The sequence below is a fragment of the Acinonyx jubatus genome, chromosome D2 (genome assembly GCF_027475565.1).
Source record: "Acinonyx jubatus isolate Ajub_Pintada_27869175 chromosome D2, VMU_Ajub_asm_v1.0, whole genome shotgun sequence".
Taxonomy (NCBI): Eukaryota; Metazoa; Chordata; class Mammalia; order Carnivora; family Felidae; genus Acinonyx; species Acinonyx jubatus.
Genome location: NC_069393.1, coordinates 44366239 through 44390551, shown reverse-complemented (window position 1 = coordinate 44390551; position 24313 = coordinate 44366239). Strand labels below are relative to the sequence as shown.

General features: G+C 45.4%; 2 protein-coding genes across 7 annotated transcripts in view; one reads left to right on the top strand and one right to left on the bottom strand.

Moving 5' to 3' along the window:
* Positions 1–292: 292 nt before the first annotated feature.
* Positions 293–15762, bottom strand: ZNF488 (zinc finger protein 488). 3 transcript variants are annotated; one of them, XM_053207003.1, is made up of 3 exons: positions 15472–15762; positions 7400–7546; positions 293–3284 (listed from the first exon to the last, which is right to left on the bottom strand). In XM_053207003.1, exon 3 carries the CDS (start codon positions 3124–3126, stop codon positions 2155–2157), a length of 972 nt encoding a protein of 323 aa, XP_053062978.1. In that variant the 5' UTR covers positions 3127–3284; positions 7400–7546; positions 15472–15762; the 3' UTR covers positions 293–2154. The 3 variants fall into 3 exon arrangements, with proteins under 3 accessions (XP_053062978.1, XP_014943598.1, XP_026918297.1); XM_015088112.3 differs by lacking the exon at positions 7400–7546; XM_027062496.2 differs by lacking the exons at positions 7400–7546; positions 15472–15762 and adding an exon at positions 10404–10536.
* Positions 11092–24313, top strand: part of LOC106989774 (anthrax toxin receptor-like) — a 126857-nt gene continuing 113635 nt past the window's right edge. For 3 of the 4 annotated variants that reach the window (XR_008292029.1, XR_008292030.1, XM_027063506.2), the window contains exon 1: positions 11096–16310. Coding sequence is in view for 2 of the 4 variants with exons in the window: in XM_027063506.2 (XP_026919307.1) it covers positions 16036–16310 (275 nt within the window). In the remaining 2 variants the exon portion in view is untranslated. Of the gene's footprint in view, positions 16311–24313 lie in introns of all 4 variants that reach the window. The other variant, XM_053207002.1, reaches the window with a different exon arrangement.

Sequence of the window (24313 nt, the reverse complement as noted above, 5' to 3'; positions counted from 1 at the left end):
ATGGAGATGCTCTGTTGGTGCCTGCAGGGAGCATTGCTGGCTCCTTCCACATGCAGAGGAAATGACTCAGGGGGTCTTCTCCTCTCCTCCAGCCCACCCTTCTCACTGCAATCAGAGGCCCCCTCAAAGTGCCTCTTGGAGCCATCCTTCCCGTGCCCTGGGCCAAATTCCTGTCCTTTGAGGCCTTCCTACGTCTCCATCTCAGAGGGCCCCACTCAGTCCTCCTCACACCAGCCTTGAAGCATCCTAGAGCCTCTGTAGCTCTGCCCCACCCCCACCCCCCCCGCCTTCTCCCCAGCTACTACCCTCCACCTGCACCTCCAGCATCTGCTGGACTTGGATGATCTGCTCTTGCCCCTGCTCCTCAGGAGGCCTCAGGGGGCACTGCACTTACTCCCACAGGTCTGAGGTGCACCTGCTCCCGTGTGCCAGGCACCCCACACGGGCTTTTGTTTGGCATCCATCATGCTGCACACCAGGCATTGTGCACCCTGAACAAGGACCATGGGCCGAATTCACTGGGCCTCCCCCAGGGCCTGACACCGAGCCTGGCACAGCAAGGGTACCCAGGAAGGCCAATAAATGGGTGACTGAATGGCTGGCGATGGGTGCAGAATGGCTGGGTGTGTGGGTGGGAGGCGGGGAGAGGGTGAGCAAGAAGGAGGGTGGGCCGGGTGGGACAGGCTCTCACCAGGACCCTGTGTATGCATGGAGAGGGAGAGAAGAAATGGAGCTTGGAGGGTGTTTGGACGGGTCACTGGCCACTGTCTGAGATGCCCACGCCAGCTCCTTCCCAACCACAGCCTGAGCTCAGTGCCAGAGGCCCCACCAGAGGGTTGGACACTGCCGGTCAAATGAACAAATCCCGAAAGTGCAGGGGAAACCAGTCAAAAGAACGCCTAACTGGAAAGAGCTCCCAACGAATGGCCTTCCCACAAACTGGCCCAAGTTACATCAGAGTTTATGACCTGAGGTTTGCAAGGGCAACTGCAGATGAAAAGAACAGTCACCGAGAGAAGCGCAACATGCAGTAGATAATGGTAACCACAACGCTCCGAATTCTCACCATGTTTTAAGTCTCAAGCTTTTGCACCATGCTTGCTTGCTTGCTGAGAGATAATGGGTGTGGGGGGGGGGGGGATGTTGCTCCTTTCTCCCCCTTCCACATATTCAGCATGTGAAGAACCATGGACCAAGTGTGTCAGCTGAATGACTGGTCCCAACTCTTCATGCCTCTGTAGTAGGACCTTACATCCGCTCCCTCATCACGGCTTCCCTGTAGGTAGGTGGCACATTTCACCCACTTGCTTTGGGCTTGGTCACTGACTCGCTTTGGCTGGGAGGCTGCTAGTAGCAGTGACCCAAGCAGAGACTTGAGGTGTGCTTGTGTGTTTGGATTTTCCTTCTTGTGCTCTGGGAATGACCATAAGAGAAGTATTATCTAGGAAGCCCACTAGTCCTAGAGTAACAGAACATGAACCTAAATATAATTTGCAACCTGGAGCCAAGCCCAGCCAAGCCCAACCCAACCCAGCCAACCCACAGACCTTCGAGCGAGAATTAGACGCTTTGGGTTGCTTGCCGCTGAGACTCTGCCATGGAACAACAGCTTACTAATCTGGACAATGATAACAAATATCATTCGCTCAGGAATCACACTGTGCCAGGTGGCATCCTGGCTATTTTCCACACACCTTCCCACGTAACCATGACAACATCCCTAAGACACAGGTGTCGCCCTCTCCATTTGCAGAGAAGAAGACTGGGGCTCAGATGGTGAAAGCAATGTGTCCAAGGTCAGGGCTAATATGTGAAAGGTTAGCATCCAGGTTTGTCTGCCTCCAAAGCCCAGGCTGTGTGTCAAACTTGCCTCCATATGGAACAGGAGCCGGGCCTCTACTCCGTGCCTAGCAGTCTTGATACCCTAGGTTAGGAAAGTGTGTCATTTTATTTCATGACTTTATTTCCATCAAAATACATCAGAGCCAAGGACCGTCTTTTTCAAATGATGACCAAGTTCATCTATCAACTCCAATGCAGACAGCCCTGCAGACAACGATGACGAGCCTTTTCAAAGGAAGCACCAGGGAGCCATCTCCGCCCCACCGCCAAATGCTAGAAGCTGCATCCACAGGTCTGTTCCACAGCCACCCGCTAACTGTGAGAAGTCATGTGCCTGGAGAGATGGTGGCGCTCCCGGAAATACTCATGGCAAATGGGACACGTGAGGGCCTCTTCTCTCAGCTTCTTAGAATGTAAGTCAGGCCCCACATGTTCCTTTTTGTGGTGGGACCGCATGTGGAAGACCAGGTCGGAGGTCAGGCGAAAGGAGAGGTTGCATTTTGCACACCAGTTTTGGGTGGACAGGCCCAGGGAGGTGAATGTAGGTGGCAGCAGGGCCCAAGTGGCAGTGGAAGAGGATGATGATGGTGTGGACATCTGGGCTGTGGCATGCTTTAGCCACAGTGTGGGGGCCCCCAGGAAAGCACTGCAGAGAGGAGCATTTTGTGGCAACGTCTGCAGGTTCCAGAAATCACCCACCAAAAACTTAGAATTCGAAAGCTGATCCCAACAAGGGACGTCTACCGTGTTGCTGAGTCCCAACAGCTCCCCAAGGGCATCTGCAGGTCCACGTGCCTGGAAGACGGAGGTTGGCCCAGGTCTCCCTGCTGGACACCTGGCTGGTTTGCTGAAGGCGCTTTTCTGCTCCCCTCGGGCTCCACTGGGCCACACAGAGGTCTTGCTGTCAGCCAGGTCCCTGGGGGTGTCCTGGGTCAGCTTCTGGGGACCAGGCTGGCCTGTGGGGTTATCATGCTCCCTCTCCTTGGCCTGCACACCCTCCAGCCTCTTCTTGAGTCGAGGCACCTCTGTGAAAGCACTCTGCCCCTGTTCCCAGCACACCTTCTGGGCCATTGGCTTTCCCAGTCTGAGTTTTCCTGGGGTTGCTGACAGTGCCACCTCAGCAGAGGTCTCCTCCCGGCCACCACCACCCATGGCAGCCTCAGAGCCCAGGTTGTTCATTTTTTCCAGCAGCACTGGCTTGCAGCTCCAGCCCTGGTCAGCTTCACCAAGCCTCCATGTGTTTTCAGCCGAAGACCTCTGCAGAGCACCCTTCCCAGCAGCCATGACGACCAGCAGGCTGTGAGCCAGCTGAAGAAGGCGGACGCTCCAACAGCTGTCAGTCTTCAGGGCTTTGGTGTTGCGGAGGCCTTGCCCCGGGGAGGAACCGTGAGATTGGAGAGCTCCCCTGTTGGCTGGGCCAGCCACACTTGGACCACAGGACTCTGCACAGAGAGGAAGCAACAGCAGTGAGACACGAGCCCTCCATCTTCATTGTTTGCATCCAAAGAATCCTGACTGCTATAGACACGACAGCTCACCCTGACTCAGAGCGCTATGCCACCTGCTTTCACCTCCAGGACTCCGTCGGGGAGGAAGGACCACACTGTGTGGCCCTGCCACCCAGGGACATGGCTCAGCATTGCCCCGCACCTGTCAGCATCCAGGCAGCAGCTGCCGTGTTCACACAGCACGCGAGGTGTCCACCAGGCAGTTCTGACCCGGTTGCCAACTCTAATGTGCTTGCACCCTGATTTATGAAAGTTTTCATTTTTGTTTAGAGCATTCTTGCTACTCAGCATGCCAATGTTTCTTCCACAGCATCAGAAGTGCCAGGGCACAAGCACCTGGGGACTGGAGCTCCTGTAGCACAGGTGGCCAGAGGGTAGAAGCTGGACAGTAAATGTCCAGGCATCCTGAGTAGGTCTGTGGTTGTACCTGACCCCACTCCCACTCCTGGAGGGCAGCCACCTGTCCACCCGGCCCTGCCCCTTGGAACAAGCATGAGTCTACCCTGTATCCATTCAGACATTAATCCATTTCCTTCTCCTCTGCTCCGCTGTCAACTGTCCTCTCGTGCCGGCCAACCTGCTGGGCCTACTCAGGGGAACCAGCCTCCACTTCGGCCTGGAGGTGCTCAAGGCTCAGAGGAAAGACACTCAGGGCCACATGTGAGGTGGCATTGAAGAGGAGAGAGTGCCACCAGCCCTGCTGGGGAGGCTTTCATACCTGCCCTCCCCTAATCAACTCCACCAGCCAGTTCTTGAAAACAGGACACCCATCTTCAAGTTCCCCAATCCCAGCTGGTGAGCAGCACTGGCTGAACCAGACCCCACTGAGTGTTCTGAGTTTTCATAGTTAGAAAGCAGTTATCCTCAGGCCTGCTCAGGTCCTCAGGTCCTCAGGTCCTATCCTCAGGTCCTCAGGCCCAGGAGGACCGTGATGAGTGGGCGACCAAGTCCCTTCCTCACAGGGACCTCCACGGGCTTATTATTCATAAACATCACTGGGCTCAAGTCAGCTCCCGCCCACCTGTAAACAGAAGCACAGGTACCCTGCCCTCCTTCTCTCTGTCTCAGTGGCAAGAGTGTGGACAGGTGTTTTGCACGCGTTACCTCCTTCCACCTTCACTGCGCTTGGAGGACCGTCACCCTCTTTCACAGAGGAAGAGGACATGGGTTCTGGAAAGCTGAACACCCCGTCTGAAGTCCTCTGCAGTATGAGGCACTGCTGGGAATGAAACCCAAGGGTGTGTCCCCAAAGCACGCTTTGGTTGAACTGCCCATGTGGCCCTCACGATACCCCAAGTGGTGAGCACCAAGTCCAAACTATATGCTTCCAGGGGAGTCCAAGCCACTCCTAACATCCTTTCCGAATTCATTCTCAAATGGGGTGCCTTTGGCATCAAAGTTTAGTGCTAGCTTATGCTTCTTGAAGAGGCAGAGGCGACCACGCCAGTCTACCAAGTGTCCCTGTGCTGACCATCCCACCTCTCTCAACCTCAATGTCTCGTCTATAAACTAGAGCTGGTGCTAAATTATCTCACTGTGCTTTCCAGATCTACCAGTGTATGACTACTTGAGATGAAGCCGATTCTCCCTCATCCTCAAAGAATAGCTGGTCTGCTTGAAGCCCCACTGCTGAGCTTCTGAGCTCACAAAGACACACACGCACCCAGATACACTCACACCCTCACATGTACTCACACACGCTACACTCACACCCTCAAATACACATATACTCACAGACACACATACACACACACACATATGATCGCACACACTTACAAACACTCACACTGGAATACTCATACACACACAAACATCCCTTCTCTAACCCTTCTCTCTCCACCCAGCTCTGCCTCAGACAGCCCTCCAGATTATATTTTAGAACCATACAATGTCTTCCCCGAGCCTGGGCTGGAGCCCACCCTGCTGTCCTCCCAGTCCTGTTGCACCCCTACATCCCTTTGCAGACAGCTCTACTGGGCTGTCTTCACAGCTTAGCCAACCACAGTCATGTAGACCTAGTTTTCAGAAGTGTCTGGAGTGCCCTGAGCCACAGATGTCACAACCCTGCTTTCAGCATTCAAATTTAGAATATGGGATCTTACTGCAGGACGAAATATTTGCTACCAGGGATGCTTTGTGATATGAGAATAGAAGTGACTGTTTATTGACTATGTAAGTGAATACGTGCCAGAGATGCTAAAAGGCTTCGTATGCCTTATTGCATGGAATTTTCATGATAACCACACAAGGGAAGCTGCATGATCCAACCCAAGGGCATTAATCTCCAACCTGACAAATGCCACGTTGCTAAAGGCAGCACTGCCTTCCAGCTTCCTAGACCAATATGGGCCTGGATTCTGCCAATCATTATGTTAGACATTCACCCATCTTCATGCTCCATCAATTTTATTATTCAAATCTTAATCATAATAATGAGAACAACAGGAGGAGAAGAAAGAAAAGGACATGATAATAATGATGATGATGATGATGATGATAATAATAATAATAATAATAATAATATTGGGGCACCTGGGTGGCTCAGTCAGTTAAGCATCTGACTTCAGCTTAGGTCATGATCTCACAGTTCATAGGTTCAAGCTCTGCATCGGACTCTGTGATGACAGCTCAGAGCCTCAAGCCCGCTTCAGCCCTCTCTCTCTCTCTCTGCCCCTCGCACACATGCGCTCTTTCTTTTTCTCTCTTTCTTTGTCTCTAAAATAAACATTAAAATTTTTTTAAATAAAATAATAATAATATTGAGGAGGAGAAGAAGAAGAAAAGGAGAAGACGAGGGTACTGAACTAGCTGGGGACCTTTGGCATGACCAAGCTCCCAGAGGGTCACCTCTTTCTCATGCATCAGCACTGCTGGGGTAAGGTCACTCACACAAGTGCAAACAATGTCCTACAAAATTCTATCTGGGGCTCCCTCTAACTGGTCCACTCTGTCTATGACATTGCCAGATTGAAGCCTCTCACAGCCGAAATGACATGTGCCTGGCGTGGCCTGTCCCCAGTGAGCCTGTGCCAGCTCCTGACGCTCCTCTCTTCTTGTTGAAGGACTCACAGGCCCTTTCCCAGGGTCAGCATCAGACTCTGGGTCTCATCCAGCTCCAGGCTCCATGCACCTCCCCTGTGATCCAGCTCTCAGATGACCTGAGCAGATGTATGATGTCACCTCTGGGGTCACATCATGCCCTGGCCAGTGAGTTCCGGGTCAGGAGATCACAGGCACAGCAGCTTGGTGCTGCCTTGCTCCTTCTTCCTACGTGGACCTACCCATGCCCTTTGTCACTAGAGACGGTTCTCAGCCAGACATTCCAGTGGATGTATGCAGCCCTTGTTCTCCTTGTTCCCATGCAATCTTAAGGGGCCCTTTGCTCTCCCTCCACTGTCCTCAATAGCCTCAGTTCATTCTGGGCTCTCGACCCAGACACTATTTACTCGTCCTCTTCACTCTGTTATGTGTGTCCTGAGAAGGGTTCTCTTGTCCTCCTTGGATCTCTTCAGTCTGAGCTCAGGAAGATAGTCTTCTGAGTCACACAGACATTGTTCAGTGCCACCCCGTGTCTTCTGACTGAGAGGACCTGATTTCAATCCCATACTTTGCAACATTTCTGAGCCCTTAGATTGTGGGATAATGAAGTAATGATCTTTGAAACCTTCTGAATCTGAGTTTCCTAAGTTGATATGGTGTGACCACATCCAGCCTTCCCTGTCATACAGGATCCTTTTCCCTCAGACTCTCAATCTTCCTGGGCCACAGTGAGGATTCCACTGACCAACACAGGAACGGCTACCCACTTGGAGATGAAGACTCACCCACCCCACAGTGTTATAAGCATGTGTGTCTCTGTTTATTACCCATTTCCAGGGCACTGAGTGCAGACTCCAATCATCTTTTCACCTGGGAAACACTGGCCACATTCTTCCATATTACTTTTCTGTTTGTGCTATGACTGGCCCATCCCATGTACTCATCAAGCCTTCCATCACATAGAGGTTAAGTGCATGGCCTCTTACGTCAGATGTCTGGATCAAACCCACCTCTGCTCTTACCAATCTTGTAACCATAGGCAAGGTGCTGATCCTCTCTCTGACGACTTTCTCATCTAAAAGAGGACCCTTTCTAAAAAGGATCATCCTGGGGTCCGCTTCACCAGGTGGTTGTAAAGATTAGATGGATTAATATACCTAAAGTATTAAAGAGCCTGGTTCAGTAAGTGTTAGGTAGCATCAATTTATCAATTATTATCACACTAGTACAAAGGGTCAGAGTCAACCTCACGGCTGCCTTCCCTCTACTCACATGCTCCCTGGAACCAGGGCACAATACTGTTTAATGAATGACCAAATGCCCTGGGCATTTTCCTCCTTCCCCCTTCATTCACAAAAGAAAGAGGTTTTAGCAAACAACTGGGCAACCTCATTTCCTGAGATATCTGAAGGTACTCTCCAGCCTCTGTTAGCTGGCCAGTCTCCAGCTTTTCCAAGCTGCAGCTCACTCAGAAACTGGATCTTATTCAACGATACCATTTATATCACCAGCTAGTGTCTTCCTGTGTCTGCCTTCCTTTTTAGCTAAAACAGGAGCAGATAATGTCTCCTGTGCTCCAATCATTTGATTTCCCTAGACTTTGGAGATGCTTCTCAGACCCTGAAGGAAGATTCCAGAGGATAATTATCTATCCATCTCTTCTACATATGGATTGTGATGTCCTGGGTTTTCCTGAGAAGGGAAATACACATGCATCTTCCTAGCTCTGGACCCCTGAGAAAATTAAAAACTGGAGAGTTATCCAGGCTTTCCTGGAGGCTGGCTGGTAGTGCCATTGGAGCTGGGAGAGGGGAAGGCTTCCCAGCCAGTCCCCACAGGCTCTATGTCCAGCTCTGCCTACACCGCTTCAGCAGCAATGCGTATTGTGTTCAAGAAAAACCAAATGCAGGACTCCCAGGATGCAACCACACATCAGGGCCATAATGACGTCAGCAGGAGTCCTAACACAATATGGCCATGTAGACCAATTTCAGTGGCAGCCTTCAAGGGTAAGTCCATGGCTTGTACATCAAACTGTTCAGCCAGATTCTACCTGATGCCAATGATAGCATAACCTTCTAGAAAAGAGAAACACAGCCTACTGAAAGAAGGAAAAGAAATTTAAAAGCACTGGAGCTCAACACAAAACCTTGAAAAAAATTTTTTTTTAATTTTGTGATTTTCTGTTTTAAAGAAAATTTGTCACTTCCTGGGTTTCTGAAAAAGAAATCTGCTAAGCAAAGAAGGTATGATATTTTTAAATCATTTGCAAAGCATCCCTTTCACTCCACCCCTCCAGAAGTTTGACACATCGGAAGTCAGTGGTACAATGACATAAAAGGCAATTTGACTCTTCGATGCAGAAAATAGTCCCCTGAATCAAAGTTCCAAGCATATACTTAAGAATTTGTCCAACATTCTTTGATTTAAAATGAAAAAATTCTTTCAATAAACACACTGCAATCCTCTTCCATATTTCATTTTTGTTTACTTCTTGTGTGATTTATGTAATGACAAATTTCCTTTTCCATAGCAACTGAAAAGTCAAATAAACTGAATAATCATTAAAAATCATAAACTAAAAGGTTAAATTATTTATTTGAAAAAAGCTTCAAGTCTTAGGTGGCAATTAATAGCTTTAAAAATAAACAGGTTTTCTTTTTACAACCATATGAGATATATCTATATATATGGTACATACATACATATATATATATATATATCATGTGTGTATATGTGTGTTTGAACATACAGCTCTATAGATGTCATAAAAATATAAAATAATAAAATTATGTCTCTGACAAAATTACATTGCTAACAAGAAATAAAACATTGCTTTAACATACAATACCTCTACTTTATTCTCCCCAAATGAGTCAGATTTGTTTTTCTAGATTTTTTCACTTAATATGTGTCTAAGATAATCTTTGATACTAAGATATTTTCAACTGTGGTCCTACCCAACATACACAAAAACATTAATTTTAAATGGCACAATAATTGCTATAAGATGCCTGTCTGATTCAACATACTGTCTGATTCAGTAATTTAATTTCTGCACATCAGCACCATTGACAAGTATGTATTTTAGAAATATACACTTAATTTCATGTTTTAACTCTCAGCTAACATTTTCACAAGCAAAGCCCTGACCTCCCTATTGTCTTCCCACAACTGAGCTCTGATTTCCACCCCTTCCCTCCCCACCAACCTGGCTTTACCCTACTTCCCCAGAAAGAAGGTGTGGGCCCCAATGTCCCCTAAATGTTTCTGCATGCTTTAGCTTCCCGGTGCGTTGTCTGTGCCTATTACTAAAGGCAAGTGTCAAGAAAGGATTCAATCAATTCCTTGTCTGTAAAACCAAGTATTTTCTTCCAGCTCACCATAAAAACTCAGATATTTACGACTGAATCATTTATGGGTTTTTTTCCCCCAAAACAGACACTGAATGTGTTACGTGCTCAAATCTTTGGATATAATCTGTTGGGAGAAAGGATCTGGGGCAGATGCACCATTACCCTGGTGCCCAGCACAAGCCCTAGCTGACAGGGACAGAGCAACAACAGGATGAGAGGATGGGTGGATGGATAGATGGATGAATGAAAAGAATTGCTGCCCCAAAAGTCAACCTAGGAGAAGAAAAATCCAAGGCTGAATTCTTGGGGCGGGGAGGGGTGGGGGCAAAGGTAAAGACCACCGAGAGAGACAGAGAAGGAAGAAAAGAAGAAATACGTAATGAAGAAGAGACAGACAAGAAAAAGTGAGATAGACGACAGAGAAAAACAGGAAGAGATAAGGAGACAAAAGAGGCAGAGAAGGCAGGGACTGGGGGGCACGGGGTGAAAAAAAAGGAGGGCGCGACCAAGGAAGCAGGCGCCCGAGGGGAGGAAAGAAGCGGGCAGTCAAGGGCAGGACGGAGCATTCTGCCCTAGGGAGAGGCCGATAGAAGTGGGATGAATCGCGCCGCCCACGTCCACTCGCGGCCCGTCCCGGGGGCAGGACGGCGCGTCTCACCTCAGCTCTCCCGCGGCGCTCTGGGCGCTGGAGACGCGCTGGCAGCCCCGGCCGCTTGCAGGTTGCGCCGCGCGACACGCTTGTAGGAACCTAGCGCGCGAGCCCCGGGGGCCGGCCGGACCCCGCCCTCCCGGACTGCTCCCGCCTCCGGGGCGGGGCCTCGGGCACCCCGCCCCCCCCCCCGCCGGGAGGGGCCTGAGAGTAGACACCACCCGCCACCAGGGGTGCGGTGAGGACGCCCGGTGCGCTCGGCTCCGCGAAACCCCGGCCGCCGCCAGGTGGCTCGGCCTTGGCTGCAGCGGCGAGCCTGAGGGGGCGTCCTGGCGCCGGCCGCCGCGCCGCGCGGAAAGCCCGGGTGCCTTTGGAGGCGGTGCCTGGACCGCGGCGGAACCGCCCCTGCCTCTGCTCACTCGCCCTGGACGCGGCTACTTTTCGTGGGGTCGGCGGGCCCCCAGGCTACGGCCGGGACGTCCATGCGCGCGGTCTGCGCCCCGCCGCAGCGGGTCCCCCGGGCGTCCGGGCAGTCGTTCCCCTGCCCGCTGAGCGGCCGGGCAAACTGCATCTTCGCAGCGCCCCCGAGACTCTCCCAAACTTCAGCGGAGCCGTGCCTCCGCCTCGCCGCCTCCTCAGCTGTGAGATGGCCGCACCGCGCCAGGTCATGGTGAGTTCCGCGACCTCCCAGGAAGCGAAGGTGGCGGGGAACCGAACCACCCACGGAGGGTGGGATGGACCCGGCCCCAAAGAAGGGCTGGGGGACGGGAGGGAATGGCTTCTGAGTGGGCGACGGTCTTGGCAGGGCTTGAATGACCTCGTGGTGACAGGAGAGAAGAGATGGGAGAAGTGTCTCAGGTAACCAGAATTGTTGCAGTGGCAGCCAGATGTGCGGGTCACAGGGCATGAGCACAGAGACTGGAGTGCAGAGCAGATGAGACCAAGGAAGGGACATGGAGGGACTGAAAGGGAAACCAGTCCTGAGTCCCTGCGCCTTCCTTCCTTCAGTCACTCTGTAAATGTTCTGGACGCCCTTGGGGAGGCAGAGGGTGCAGGGACATAAGGTGACAGGCTCTGTGCTTTTCCCCAGGTTTTGGAGTCCCTATTACACAAATAAGATTGTAAAGGAATGAAATGATGCTAAATCTGAGGTGGGGAAAGCTGATTCAGAATAAACATTAAAACTTTGCGGGGTGGTCCACAAAGCAAAACTTTTATTTTGGTGAATATGGAAATCCCTAATGTGAGCATTTATATAGCCTTAGTGAAGGAGAAGCTTAGAGGAAAATTTGTGCCCCCAAATGGTTATGTTATGGGGGAGGAAATGGTGAAAATAAAGGAGTTAATAACTGACCTAAAGTAGTTGAAAAAGAGTAGTAAAATTAAACCCAAAGAAAATGAAAGGGAGAATATATTAGAGAAAAAAAATACAGAAAATAGTAAAATAGTAAAACAAAGCCAAAGATTATTTGAAAAATTGTTAATATAAATAATATTCTAATGAAATTGATTGTAAAACAAGACAGTGCTTCCCAATTTTTGTTTTTAAATTATAACCCCCCCCCCCCAGGAGCTTTTACAAACACATTTTTCCTTATAGGCTCATGAAATTTTAGTACCAAGGATTTATTGTATATCTCTTTATGTACTGTGCTTTATAATTAAAAACTGTGAGACTAATTTTCACTCCCTTGGGGCAATATTCTCCCTGTTGTGAATGCATAGAATGAGAAAAGACACAAGTCATATTAGGAATTAAAAAGCTATAACCACAAATCGAGCAGAAAGTTAAGACTCAAACATATTCTTAACAACTTCATAACAATATGCGGAAATAAATATCCAAATTCCTAGAAAAATGTGGTACCTAAATGACTGATAAAAGAAATACAAGCACAAAATAATCCAGTGTGTTAGTCTGCTCAGACTGCCATAACAAAGTACCACAAAAAGTTCCTTTAGGATGAGGGCCACATTCTTATGACTTCATTTAACTTAAATCATCTCCTTATAGGGCCTGTCTCCAAATACAGTCACACGATGTGTTAGAACGTCATAATATTAATTGAGATGGAGGGGGGCACATCTCAGTCCATAATGTTCAGTAAACATTAAACAAATGATATCAGTAGTTTTAAAAAATTCTCACAAAGAAAACACTAGGCAGAGATGATATTATACCAAGTATACGTGGAGTAGATTGTTGGGATCATGTTGAAACTACTTTCAAAAGGAAAGAAAGTAAAAACACCCCAAGCACATTTTCTGAGGCTATTATTACCTAATATAAAACCAGTTAAGAACAGCACAAAAAGAAGAAATTACAGATCAGCCTCACTCATGTTCATAGATAAAAAAAATTCTAAACTAATAGTAAACTCAATCCAGCAGTATTTACAAAAATTATCATGGCCTAGTCAGGTTTATTTATAAAATATTAAAATTGGTTTTATATGCATTAATGTAGTTAATCATATTAATAACTTACTGGAGAAAAATTATATTCATCACAAAGTATGCAGAAAGAGAATTTAGATAAAATTTAACACTCGTTCATGATTTGTAGCAAACCAAGAAGAGTAGGGAGACTCCCTAATCTGATAGATGTCCACCAAAAGCCTTTCATAAATATCATTCTTAATGGTGACGTATTAGAGGTATTTTTAAAGTCAAGAATGCCTCCATCACAGCTTCCAGTCAACATGTCATTAGAGAACTAGTCAGTACAGTGTTTTTTGGTTTTTATTTTTTATAGAAACCAAAACAACTCTACAGATATATTTTAGAATAAGGGAGCTTAGCAAGTTAGGTGAATAATCAGTAAATTAATACATTTGTCCACAACACCAATAAACAGTTTGAAAACTTTGTTTTTAAAAATGCTATTTACAAGAGCTGCTATATATGTATATATATCTATGTAAATATATGTGTATGTATGTATATGTATGTATGTATATATATAAGTACATATGTATATGTATACACACTGTAGGGAAAGGCACTTGGCAAAATGGTTTAAGATCTTTATAGGGAAGTTTATATGAAAGGCGTTGAATACGACCAAATAAATAGAGACATTATCATGTTTACCAATAGGGGAGGCTAGATAGCAGATTCAAATCCTTTCAAATGTATCTATATATTTAATGTTGTTATAATAAAATATTAAGAGCGTTTGGGAGGAGTGGAGAATTGGTGAGCTGAATCTAAAATTTACCTGAAAGAACAAGTGGCCATAAGAAAAATAAGGCGGATGATTTGCCCTGCCCTGCAAAGGCTTGCTGTAGAGCTCTGTATGTTAGATAAAATAACTGATGCCTTGTGTGTATCAGACTCAGCTGGGTTATCTTCTTGTAACAGCCCCCCACATATGATTAGCTTAAAAGCACAAACTTTATTTTCCACTTATATTCCATACCCTCCTGCATGTACATATCCACCTCAGGTTTCTAAGAGGGCATTGCACAACACAGGTGCTCACCTGAATCATACCTACGTTCTTAAGAATTCTATCCAGAAGTGGCACATGTACTTATGTTAACATTTCATTGGTGGAATCAAGTCCAAGCCTGCTATGAATGTAGCAGGGAAGCACAATCCTTCCTTACAGGAGTAAGGGACAGAAAGGAAAAATAACACAATCATCCATACTATAATAAGATAGTGTGGTATTGACACTATAAATACAAACCAACAGATGGATAAAAGGAATAGGACAAAGAGCACAGAACCACATCCACACCTATATGGGATCTGAAACACATCAGAGGTGACGTGCAAATCATTGAAAAAAACATAGAATAGTCAACAAATAGAAAAGGATGGTGCTGAGACATATATTTGGGAAAACATGGAGTAAGATCCCTAGCACAAATTGCACTTATTAATTAATTACAGTTTGATCAAAGGCTTCAATGTGAAATAAAATCTTTAAAACTTTTTTTAATTTAAATTTTTTCTTTTTAACGTTTATTCATTTTGTGAGAGACAGAGAGACACAGCCTGAAGAGGGGAGGCACAGAGAGAGAAGGAGACACAGAATCCGAAGCAGGCTTAAGGCTCTGAGCTGTCAGCACAGAGCCCGATATGGGGCTTGAACTCACTGACTGAATGATCATGACCCGAGCTGAAGTTGGATATCCAACCAACTGAGCTACACAGGCGCCCCTAAAATCTTTAAAATTTTTAGGATAAAGTGTGTCTCACCCTGACCTTAACAGGGGAGAATTACTTAAGTCAGATACAAAATCCTGCAAATCTTTAAAGTATAAAATAAGTCACATGCTAAAAGAAAATATTTGCAACAACTGATAAAGGATTAGAATCCAAAATGTATAAGGAATGCCAAAGAATCAATATGGAAAGCATAAACACCTGAATCAGAGAATGGATACAGGTAGGAACAAGCACTTCACAAACAGAAAAATGAATGAACCCAAATCTCTTGAACAGAAAACCATCAGAAATTATGGAAATGCAAATTAAGCCCACCATGAGATGTCTAATCAATAGATGAGTATGCAAAAATATGACAATAGCAAGTGTCAAACAAGGAAAAGCTAATATGCTAATGACATGCATACCAATCCTATCAATTCCAAATATCATTTAAGATATTCCATGGCTTTAAATACCACTCCCCCAAAAAAAACAAAATAAAAAACAAAATAAAACTGCCAACACAAAGCTTTTTATCACTTATACTTTTTTGTAAATTCATACTGAAAGCTCTATTTTAAACTTAGAAGGATTTTTAGTGCATATCACACTTGTTTTGTACATGCAAAAAATGAATAAAACAAAAGAAATCAGTTAAGGAATTTCTAAATACTTTTTGCATCTCATACTGACTCTTTGCAATCACTTTTGACTCAAGAGTTGTCAGTGCCTATGCTTTTCCATGGGGCACAGACAAGCCATCCCCATTCAGCCTTCTCTGCATTTCTGATCCACAGAACCTGTGCGCATATAAAATGGTTCTCTTGTATGTCACTACGTTTGGGTGGTTTGTTACACAGCAGTAGATAACCAGAATGTCCCTTATTCACAAAGAACTTTGAATGTTTACACAAACCTTCTAGGCCTTCTAGATCCTTCCATGTCCATGGGTGACTTCAGTGTTCACACCAATGACCATTAATTACTGTACTCTAGTCTTCCAGTTCATCGACCTCCTGGACACCCACAGGGATGTCCTCATCTAAACCACCTCAGCTGCCTTCTTTGAGTTACAAAAAGGCAGAGTCTTGGAGATTTTAATGGCCACCTATGAAGGTTTAGGGTAAGAGACAAATGGAGGCCTCATCTTATCCCCCATCCAAAGATCCCATGACTCCTGCCTGGGGTTGTCAACAGGCAGGACACTGAGCAGAGCTGCAGGTCACAAAGTCACCATGCCAACCTTCCTGTCCATCATAAGGGACATCACAGGGAATTCTGTCTCTGTGGGGCAGGGAAAGGCCACTCAGGTAGTGGGACTACTGCCCCAGATCCAGATGTTTGCCTCTTCCAGCCAAAGGGCAGGTACCAGGTGGAGGCTCTAAGAGCACCTTGGAGAAAGAGCTTGAGAGAACAAGGCTCCAGGACACAGGGTTGAAGGGGAGACAGCAGATGAGGCAGAAGCCTGTGGTGGCCAGGCATGGCCAGCGCTGATCCCCCTGCTCCAGGAGAGAGTGGGGCCTCAGGGACAACTAAGAAAATGGGGAGCAGCAGCCTCTGGGTGCCAGGCCCTGCACTCTCCCTGCTCCTTCTCCTTTTCCTGCTGCTGCCACCTCCATTGCTGAGCACAGGGAGCTTCCTGCACCGCCTCCCAGCCTGGACACCCTTCCACCAGGGCACCAGGCACTACAGGAGCAAGATAGAGAAGCCAAAAACCTGCGAGGGTGCCTTTGATCTCTACTTGATCGTCGACACGTGAGCAGCCCTCCCACCCTGGGTGTTCTTCAGGGCACCTCTGACCTCAGGGTTACTGCTAGCATGAAGCGGTTCAAGTAGACCCCAGCTTCTGAGAAAGGGGAGGTGGGAACAGTCTTGATCAGACCCAAGATAAGACCCTCTGCAATCCCCTTGTTCCTGAGGCTGAGGGAATGCGCCCAAAATTTGTTCCCTGGGACTTCTCCTTTTGGAGAGGAACAAGTGCCACCATAGGGTTGCTGGATGGCTCTCAGTCCCCCCACCAGCATGGCCTGGATCTGTGGCCTGCATGCCCCTTATATAGCTGGAGAGGCGGGTGATTACTAGGAGCTCCTTCTCATCAGTTGTTAGAAGCTCTCTATGGTTTTTGGTTGTTGTTTGTTTTGTTTTTTACCCAAATGATTTCTGTTTTTACAGGGCCACAGAGATTCCCATGTTGCTTTTGTTAGGCATTGTCATAGTGTCACCGATTAGAAAGTTCTTTGCTCTCCTGCTGCTAAGTGTTTTGGTTTTTCTTCAGCCACTCGGAGACCATGTTACAGTTTGTGTGCACGTTCACAACAGTTTGGTCTGATCAAGCTTTGTCTTAGGAAACTGGGATGTGCATCTTATGGTCTTTGATGGAAAGGGGGTGGATCTTCGTGCTTGGAGAGACTGGAGAGGTTGCCTTGGTTCCCTTTTCAACTCCTCTGGTGGGTTGAGAATAAACTTTACTGATTCAGTGGTAGCAGTAGCATGACTGTCAATATAGTGTCAATATAGCACTTTTTGGTTTCCAGAGCCCGTTTACTGTACTTTTGTCATCCTCATAATCATCGTGGGGTCAGGGGGTGGGGAGCACCCCAGCATGTAGCGTACGGACGTATTTGCATTTGCAATCTCCTGGAAAGAGGACGGAATCTAGAGTTTGATGAAGTAGCACTGAGACTGGTGAGACTGGCAAGACTCAGGCTTCGTGTGTGCCCTGATGGCAGCATCCCAGGCTGTACTGCCTCTGATTCCTTCTATTCTCCATGGAGGCTGATGTACCCAGCCCACTAGCATTTAAGGAAAGCCGGCAGAGCTGGGAGTCACCATGCCCACTGAATAAGTCCCTCTTCACTGTCCTGTGGAGGGACTTCTGAGTTGTCCTCAGCAGGTTATGCCTCATTGATACTTGGCACAGCCCAGAGGGATGGTGATTTCTCTCTTGGGCATTGGGCTTGGGAGACGGATGGGCATTGTAAAGGAATGAAAGCCTCTCTGGGTCAGTCTTTGCAGAGGATGGTAATGAGTCCAAAGGGCCCCCTCAGGTGCCATGCTGTTACAGTGCTCCTGCCAATGCATATTTCTGCCATTAGGCCCGATGTGGGTACGGTTCAACCCTGCAATGGATAAGAAGGGCTCTTTGCACAAGTAGGACATGTGAGAAAAACATTAATTGAGCACTTATTGTGTGCCAGGCAATGTGTTGACCACTTTGGTCTCCTCCTGCTTAGAGGAACAGGATCTACTTTCCTATTTTAGGGTGATGCAACGGAGTCTGGAGAGTCCAGTGTTTTCTCAGTGTCAATTAAGCTAGTTTGCTGCAAAAGACTAGATAATAGGGGTTGGTCTCCTCCCCTCTCTCCCAAAGAGGGTGTAAAGTAAGGGTATGAAAAGGTACCATTCTAAAGAGGTGGTCAGGAAAATCAGGGCTGACAGACAGGATTGTGAGGAGTTCAGGCAGGGGCAGTGTTTTTGACCAGAAGAGGTGTATGATTGGAACTAGTTTTAAGCGAATCACAGTTGAGCACAAAGGCAGAGACCAGTGAGGGGCTGGCACAGAGGTCCACAGACGACATGATAGTGGCATAGAACAATAGGGTAGGCATGGTAATAATGAGTGGCCAAGTTCTGCATCTTATTTGAAACTAGAGGTCACAGGAATCCAGACAGATTGGATGGGGGAGGCAATGTGTGACCCCAGACTGGGGGCAAGAGTAAGGTAGGAAAACAGCTTCATCACTGCATCTTCCTCACAACTATAGGTAAATGTTATTATCCCTATTTTATAGATGAGGGAAGGAAGCTGCTCAGGGGAAGGAATGAGGCCCTTGAGGTTTGGCATTGCCTCATTCAGATTTCTCAGATAGGAAGACATGGACCCAGAATTGATACTCTGAAGTGTCTTATTCCAAAGCTCATTTCAAAGACTTCAAGGCTGGGTAGCTTTCTTGGAATACCTGTGATTGTCCTTGAAGATAAACGGAATTTCTCACCTGCAGGAAGGTCTTGAGTGGTTTGCTTTCAGCTTATTCATTAGGTTCCTTATTAATTTGGTCATTCATTAGATTGAGCAGGATGAAAATGAGTGAGTGTTCCCATAAGCCTGCCTTATTGGCCAGTGGCATATGAAAGCCAGGGAGCTCCAGGCAGAGGGACTGGTCTATGCAAAGACCTGAGCACTGAGGCCCTCAGGTGATCCCAGAGGATCCAAGTATAAGGAGGAAGAAGGAAAAAGAGTGGAAGAAGGAAGAGGACAGGCTAATGAGGAGGCCTTGGGCCCATGTAGGAGGTGTGTTCTTCACCTTAAGGGCAACTGGGGATCAATAGAAGAAAAGCTTTTAACAGAGGAGAGATGTATCAGATCTATGCTTTTATTAGAGGCACTGGATTCCTTGAGAAGGATGGGTAAGAAGGAGGAAGGATGGAAGCAGCAGCTGCAGTGAAAAAGAGAATGTCTTAGAAGTTCCCAGAAGGCCTGAGAGACTAGGGGAAAATATGTAGGAACCTAAGGCAGATGTGCCCTGTGAAAGGAGAATGGGCAGACAGACTGCTAGGCAGCTCCCACATGTGTGGTATGGATGCAGAAAGAGGGGCTAGTGTAGAGAAGAGAAGTAGAGCTTCAAGATCCATTCATTCTGGGGACATTGGGACTCTGGGCATTGCCACTGTGGGTGCATTGGGGATTGGAGAGGAGCTCACCACTGTCTTTCCTAGTATTAAAAGGTAAACTGAAACACTTTGTAATTTTTAAGGATTTGAGCATATATGAATTGGAATCAGGAAACACCAAACCTCAGTTATTAGGAGCGCTGACAGGATCCAGTGTCAAAGTTTATATAGAGAATATATGAAAGAATATCAAAGAAATTATTTGAATGATTGTAGTTTAAGTAGTTACTGGCCTTATTTGGAAAAGCCTATTTTGTTGCTTGTGATTGGTGTGCCTGTGTAGGCTTTCAAGGTATCAGAGCTACCTCAGTCCAATGGCTTTTCGTGTTAATACTTTAATAATTACTCCCTTTTGGTCATCCTCTCATACAGGAGAGACTGACCAACAATTTAGTATTAGTGCCACTTTTAGTTACCATTAGGGTTAAGTTGTTCTTGTCTTTCATGAAACTTGTAGGTAATGATGTCAGGAACATCGGAAGAATTGTTTGTTTTTGCTATTCATCTGTTCATTTTTTTCTATTTCTCCAAGTGCAATGAGACCATCTGATGTATTGATGATGGTTGTGGACACATATTTAAGACCTTTGAGAGAATACAGCACACCATGGAGACTACCATGCTGACTATCAGGAGGATAATAGCAAGAGACTAAAGAATATTCCTTAGCCAGCAAGAGACTAAAGAATGTTCCTTAGCCAGGGTACACATGAACCAAACCAGTTGGCATCAGATAAATCAAAGAATATATCACAAGAGGCATCAACCTGTTTAGCTAAGTGGCTTGTTTGTTAATTTCTCATATTTCAATGTCTACAAACCAGGGGTGTTGGACCAGGTACAGCAGAAGTAATTGCTATGGCAGAGACTCCTCCTTGTTAGCCAGTAAGGAATCTAAACAAATTCTATTTTCTAAAACCACCTTATCAGCTTGAAATAATCCTTGAAACAAAGAGGCATACTTTGGGGTAGCATAATTTACTACCTATTATCTACCTCCTTTGAAATTTCCCCAAGAATTTTCAGTCTAGAAGTTGAGTTGGTAGCTTGTTTCATCTCATTGAATCCATCCCTTCATCTTGAGAATAGGTCAACTCAGTTAAACAGTGATGTCTCATTTCAAGAGGCAGTGTTGCAGGTAGGATCCCAAAATTAGACCTATACCATGTGAGCAATCAGATATTTAATAAGAGATATTTCAGTGAAAACAAGGAAACAGTTAATGATTGGGGCAGACTATACATCAGGTCCTGAGTCCAGAGAGCAGCCAATTGAGAAGACTTCCAGACATTAGGCTTCTAGATGTGGGTTCAAAGCGTCCCTTGTGTAATTTAATTGTCTCTGGTGATGTTATTGGGTGTTCAAGTGACTGTTCTGAGTGGTCCACACAGCATCAGACACAATGGTTTTCTGTAAATGAGCCATTGTGTTGATTTCTATGAAGTTTATATCAAGTTATCCAGTTCAGTTTGGAGGACTTTGGGAAAAGGGCAGTTTTTATTCTTAGTAATTCCAAATCAGAAGGGTGGAAGAAAGTTGGGATCATTAATTTGGAAAGCTGTAGACAGATATTGGAGAAAAATAGAATAATTTAGTATCCACTCCATTTTACAAATGGATAACAGTGCCTCAAAGACAATGAACAGGTTTAGAATCTGATATCCATTAGGGTGTGTTGTAGGTTTCACTGAAAATATTTTTCATCTCTGCAATTACCCCAATTTCTACCAAAAACAATCATAATAAGACTAATTTGTTTGCAAAACATGTCTAGTCTTATTAAACTGGGTCTAGTTATTTGCATATGTGCAGCAAGAATAGTATATGTACTATTATGTATTGTACATAGTATATGTACATATACTATTGTATATGTATATGTACTATTATGTATACTCTCAAATATAATATTCCAGTTAAAGCTTTGGTGATATCTAAAGGGATTGTCTTTATACAGTCCATGTTGTTTTCTTAAAATTGGAAGTGACGTAGATTCAATTTTTAAAAGCTTCCTTAGTCTAAGAAGCCAAACTAAGCAGTTGCCCAAATTTGTCCTGTAATAAGAACAGATTTTCACTGAACTTACGCAAATGTCTATATTGTTATGTACAGTAAGAATACTCAAGAATTTCCAGATAATAGAAGGATGAGATAGAGAGAAAGAGAGAAATACAGTTGACCTTTGAACAATAGGGGTTTGAACTGCATGGGTCCACTTACACATGAATTTTTTATAAATGCAAGACATTCATAGAAAGAGGCACTACACGTCTCTTCATCTCCACCCAAAGTTAGCAAAGCTAGATCCTGGAGTGACACCTACTCCTGGCTTTTCTACCCAGGAATATGGGAACCCTCTTTACCAGCAGAGTCTAGGAGAAGACAGAGTACCTTTGACCATCTCCCTAGGTCACTTGCTCTACCTGACCCCTCTTATGTGGTTCTAGTACAGTTTCTGCTTGCAGGAAGTTCTGGCAAGCAGTGAGCCTCGTTTCCTGGTGCTGCCTCAGAGAACTGTCAGCACCGTGGACAGCGCCCCTCCTGCTGTCTGCTCTAAGGCCCAGGCTTCTTCTGCCTGGTGCCATCCTGCCCTGGTGTTCTCCCAGATTCCCTACCGAAGAGCTCCTATTCTGTGGTCCTTGCCAACTCTGACCAGTGACTGGACCCACCACTTTGGCAAGAATCCCTTCACAGAACTGGTTTCTTTGTGCTTCTCAGTTCAAGACCTCAATGATATGAGCTTCACATAGGTACTGGAGTGAGGAGTGCCGGGAACAGACCAGAACTCTGCTGTTCCAGCCTTCCCTGCATCTTTGCTCCAACTTCCCTTCACTTCTAGTCATTTGGTAATTTCTATACTTTTAAATCACAATGTTAAACACAGTTGTTGAGTTTTGAGAGGAGGAAAAAGTTATATGTGAATTTTCAACTGTGCAGAGTGTTGGCACCCCTAACACTGATGTTGTACAAAAACCAGCAGTATTGCATTTTTGTTTAAAAAAGTTTGCTTTACCAAATTGCTATAAGTTATAGACAGGTTAAAAGAAAGAAGAAAAGGGACCTCTTACGTATGGAAAACAAAATGTAGAAGAAACAGCTGTGTTTCAAAGTCATAAAAAATTATAATCATCCTTATCAGTTATTTCAGTCCCATTCCATGTAGTTAATTCTTTTTAAAAATTATTAGAGAGGGGCGCCTGGGTGCCTCAGTCGGTTAAGCGTCCAACTTCGGCTCAAGTCATGATCTCACGGTCCGTGAGTTCGAGCCCCGCGTCCGGCTCTGTGCTGACAGCTCAGAGCCTGGAGCCTGTTTTGGATTCTGTGTCTCCCTCTCTGTCTGACCCTCCCCTGTTCATGCTCTGTCTCTCTCTGTCTCAAAAATAAATAAACGTTAAAAAAATTAAAAACTATTAGAGAGAGAGAGAGAGAGAGAGAGAGAGAGAGAGAGAGAGAATGTGTACAAGCATAGGAGAGGGACACAGGGAGAGGAGCAGAGGGAGAGAGAGAATTCCAAGCAGGCTCCATGCTGAACCAATGCGGGCTTGATCCCACAACCCTGGGATCATGACCCAAGCCAAAATCAAGAGTTGGATGCTCAACCAACTGAGCCACCCAGGTGCTCCATGTAGTTAATTCTTGTTAAAAGTTTTATGAATCTATCAGTTTCTCCACTAGAGTTCAAAAAATTCTCATGGCATTAATGTCAAGGTATGACATTAAAGTTATTCAGAATCTGTACTTGGCAGTCCCTTTTATGAATCTCTTTGAAGAGGAAGCACTTTTGCAAAAGCATGAGAGTAAAACAATAACTGTAAATGTCAACAGACGTAAAAGTGGCCAATATTAAAGATCTTATGAGAGCCTATTACAGTGAAATTGATAAGGAAATTTTATTTTTTCTGACATAAACTTTAAGATAATAATTAGAATTATGACTGATAACATTATACCATAACAGAATTCTACATAGACATAACAGACATAACAGAATTCTAAGGAATTTCATACATTCCCATGTGATTTGACATGTTAAATTAGCCTAATTGTCTAACATGTCTCTTTTATAAGGAAAGAGAAAAACAACTTTTGACATGTTCCAGGGACCCTCCAAGATATCCCAAAGTTAATTTGAGATAAAAAAAGACTTCATTTAGAATTTCATTATGGGAAGTTTATAAGAAATAGCAAAAGATTTGAACACTTGATTAAAAGTCATCTGGGTTATCTATCCAACTAAAGTGATAAAGATTTCTGGGGCGCTTGGGTGGCTCAGTCGGTTGAGTGTCTGACTTTGGCTCAGGTCATGATCTCACAGCTCGTGAGTTCAAGTGCTGACAGCTCAGAGCCTGGAGCCTGCTTCAGATTCTGTGTCTCCCTCTCTCTCTGCCCTAACCCACTCACATTCTGTCTCTGTCTCTCTCAAAAATAAATAAACAATAAAAATGTTTTAAGTGATAAAGATTTCTAAGGCAAACATAAAAATTTACATAGTTGTAAAAAATCTTAGCTCTTACAAAAAAAAAAATCTTTCAATAGAGGAGACTCCGTTCCCCCAAGTAATCAAAGACCCAGTAATGACAGCGTGAAGCACAAGAAATTATTTTGGTAAGACACAATATATTTGATTTCAAGATAGATTATACAAGGGTATAGAGCAACCTTTTATAATCTGTTATTAAGAGCACACCAAGAGGGGTGCCTTGGTGGCTCAGTTGGTTAAGCATCCAATTCTTGGTTTTGGCTCAGGTCTTGATCTCACAGTTCATGAGATCAGGTCCCATGTTGGGCTCTACACTGACAGTGAGAACCTGCTTGGGATTCTCTCCTCTCTCTCTCTCTCTCTCTCTCTCTCTCTCTCTCTCTCTCTCTCTTTCACTCTGTACCTCCCCTACTCATGCTGTCTCTCAAAATAAATAAATTTTAAAAAGAGCACACCAATAGTTTAAGAAAACTTTTTCTGTTCAAAATATGAAAGAGAATTACATTTTAATTTTGCATAGGTATACTATTGATATTAAAGCTTATTTTTAAAATATTTTAATAAAATCATTCATTTCTCACCAGCTTGACCAAGTAAAATGTTTCTC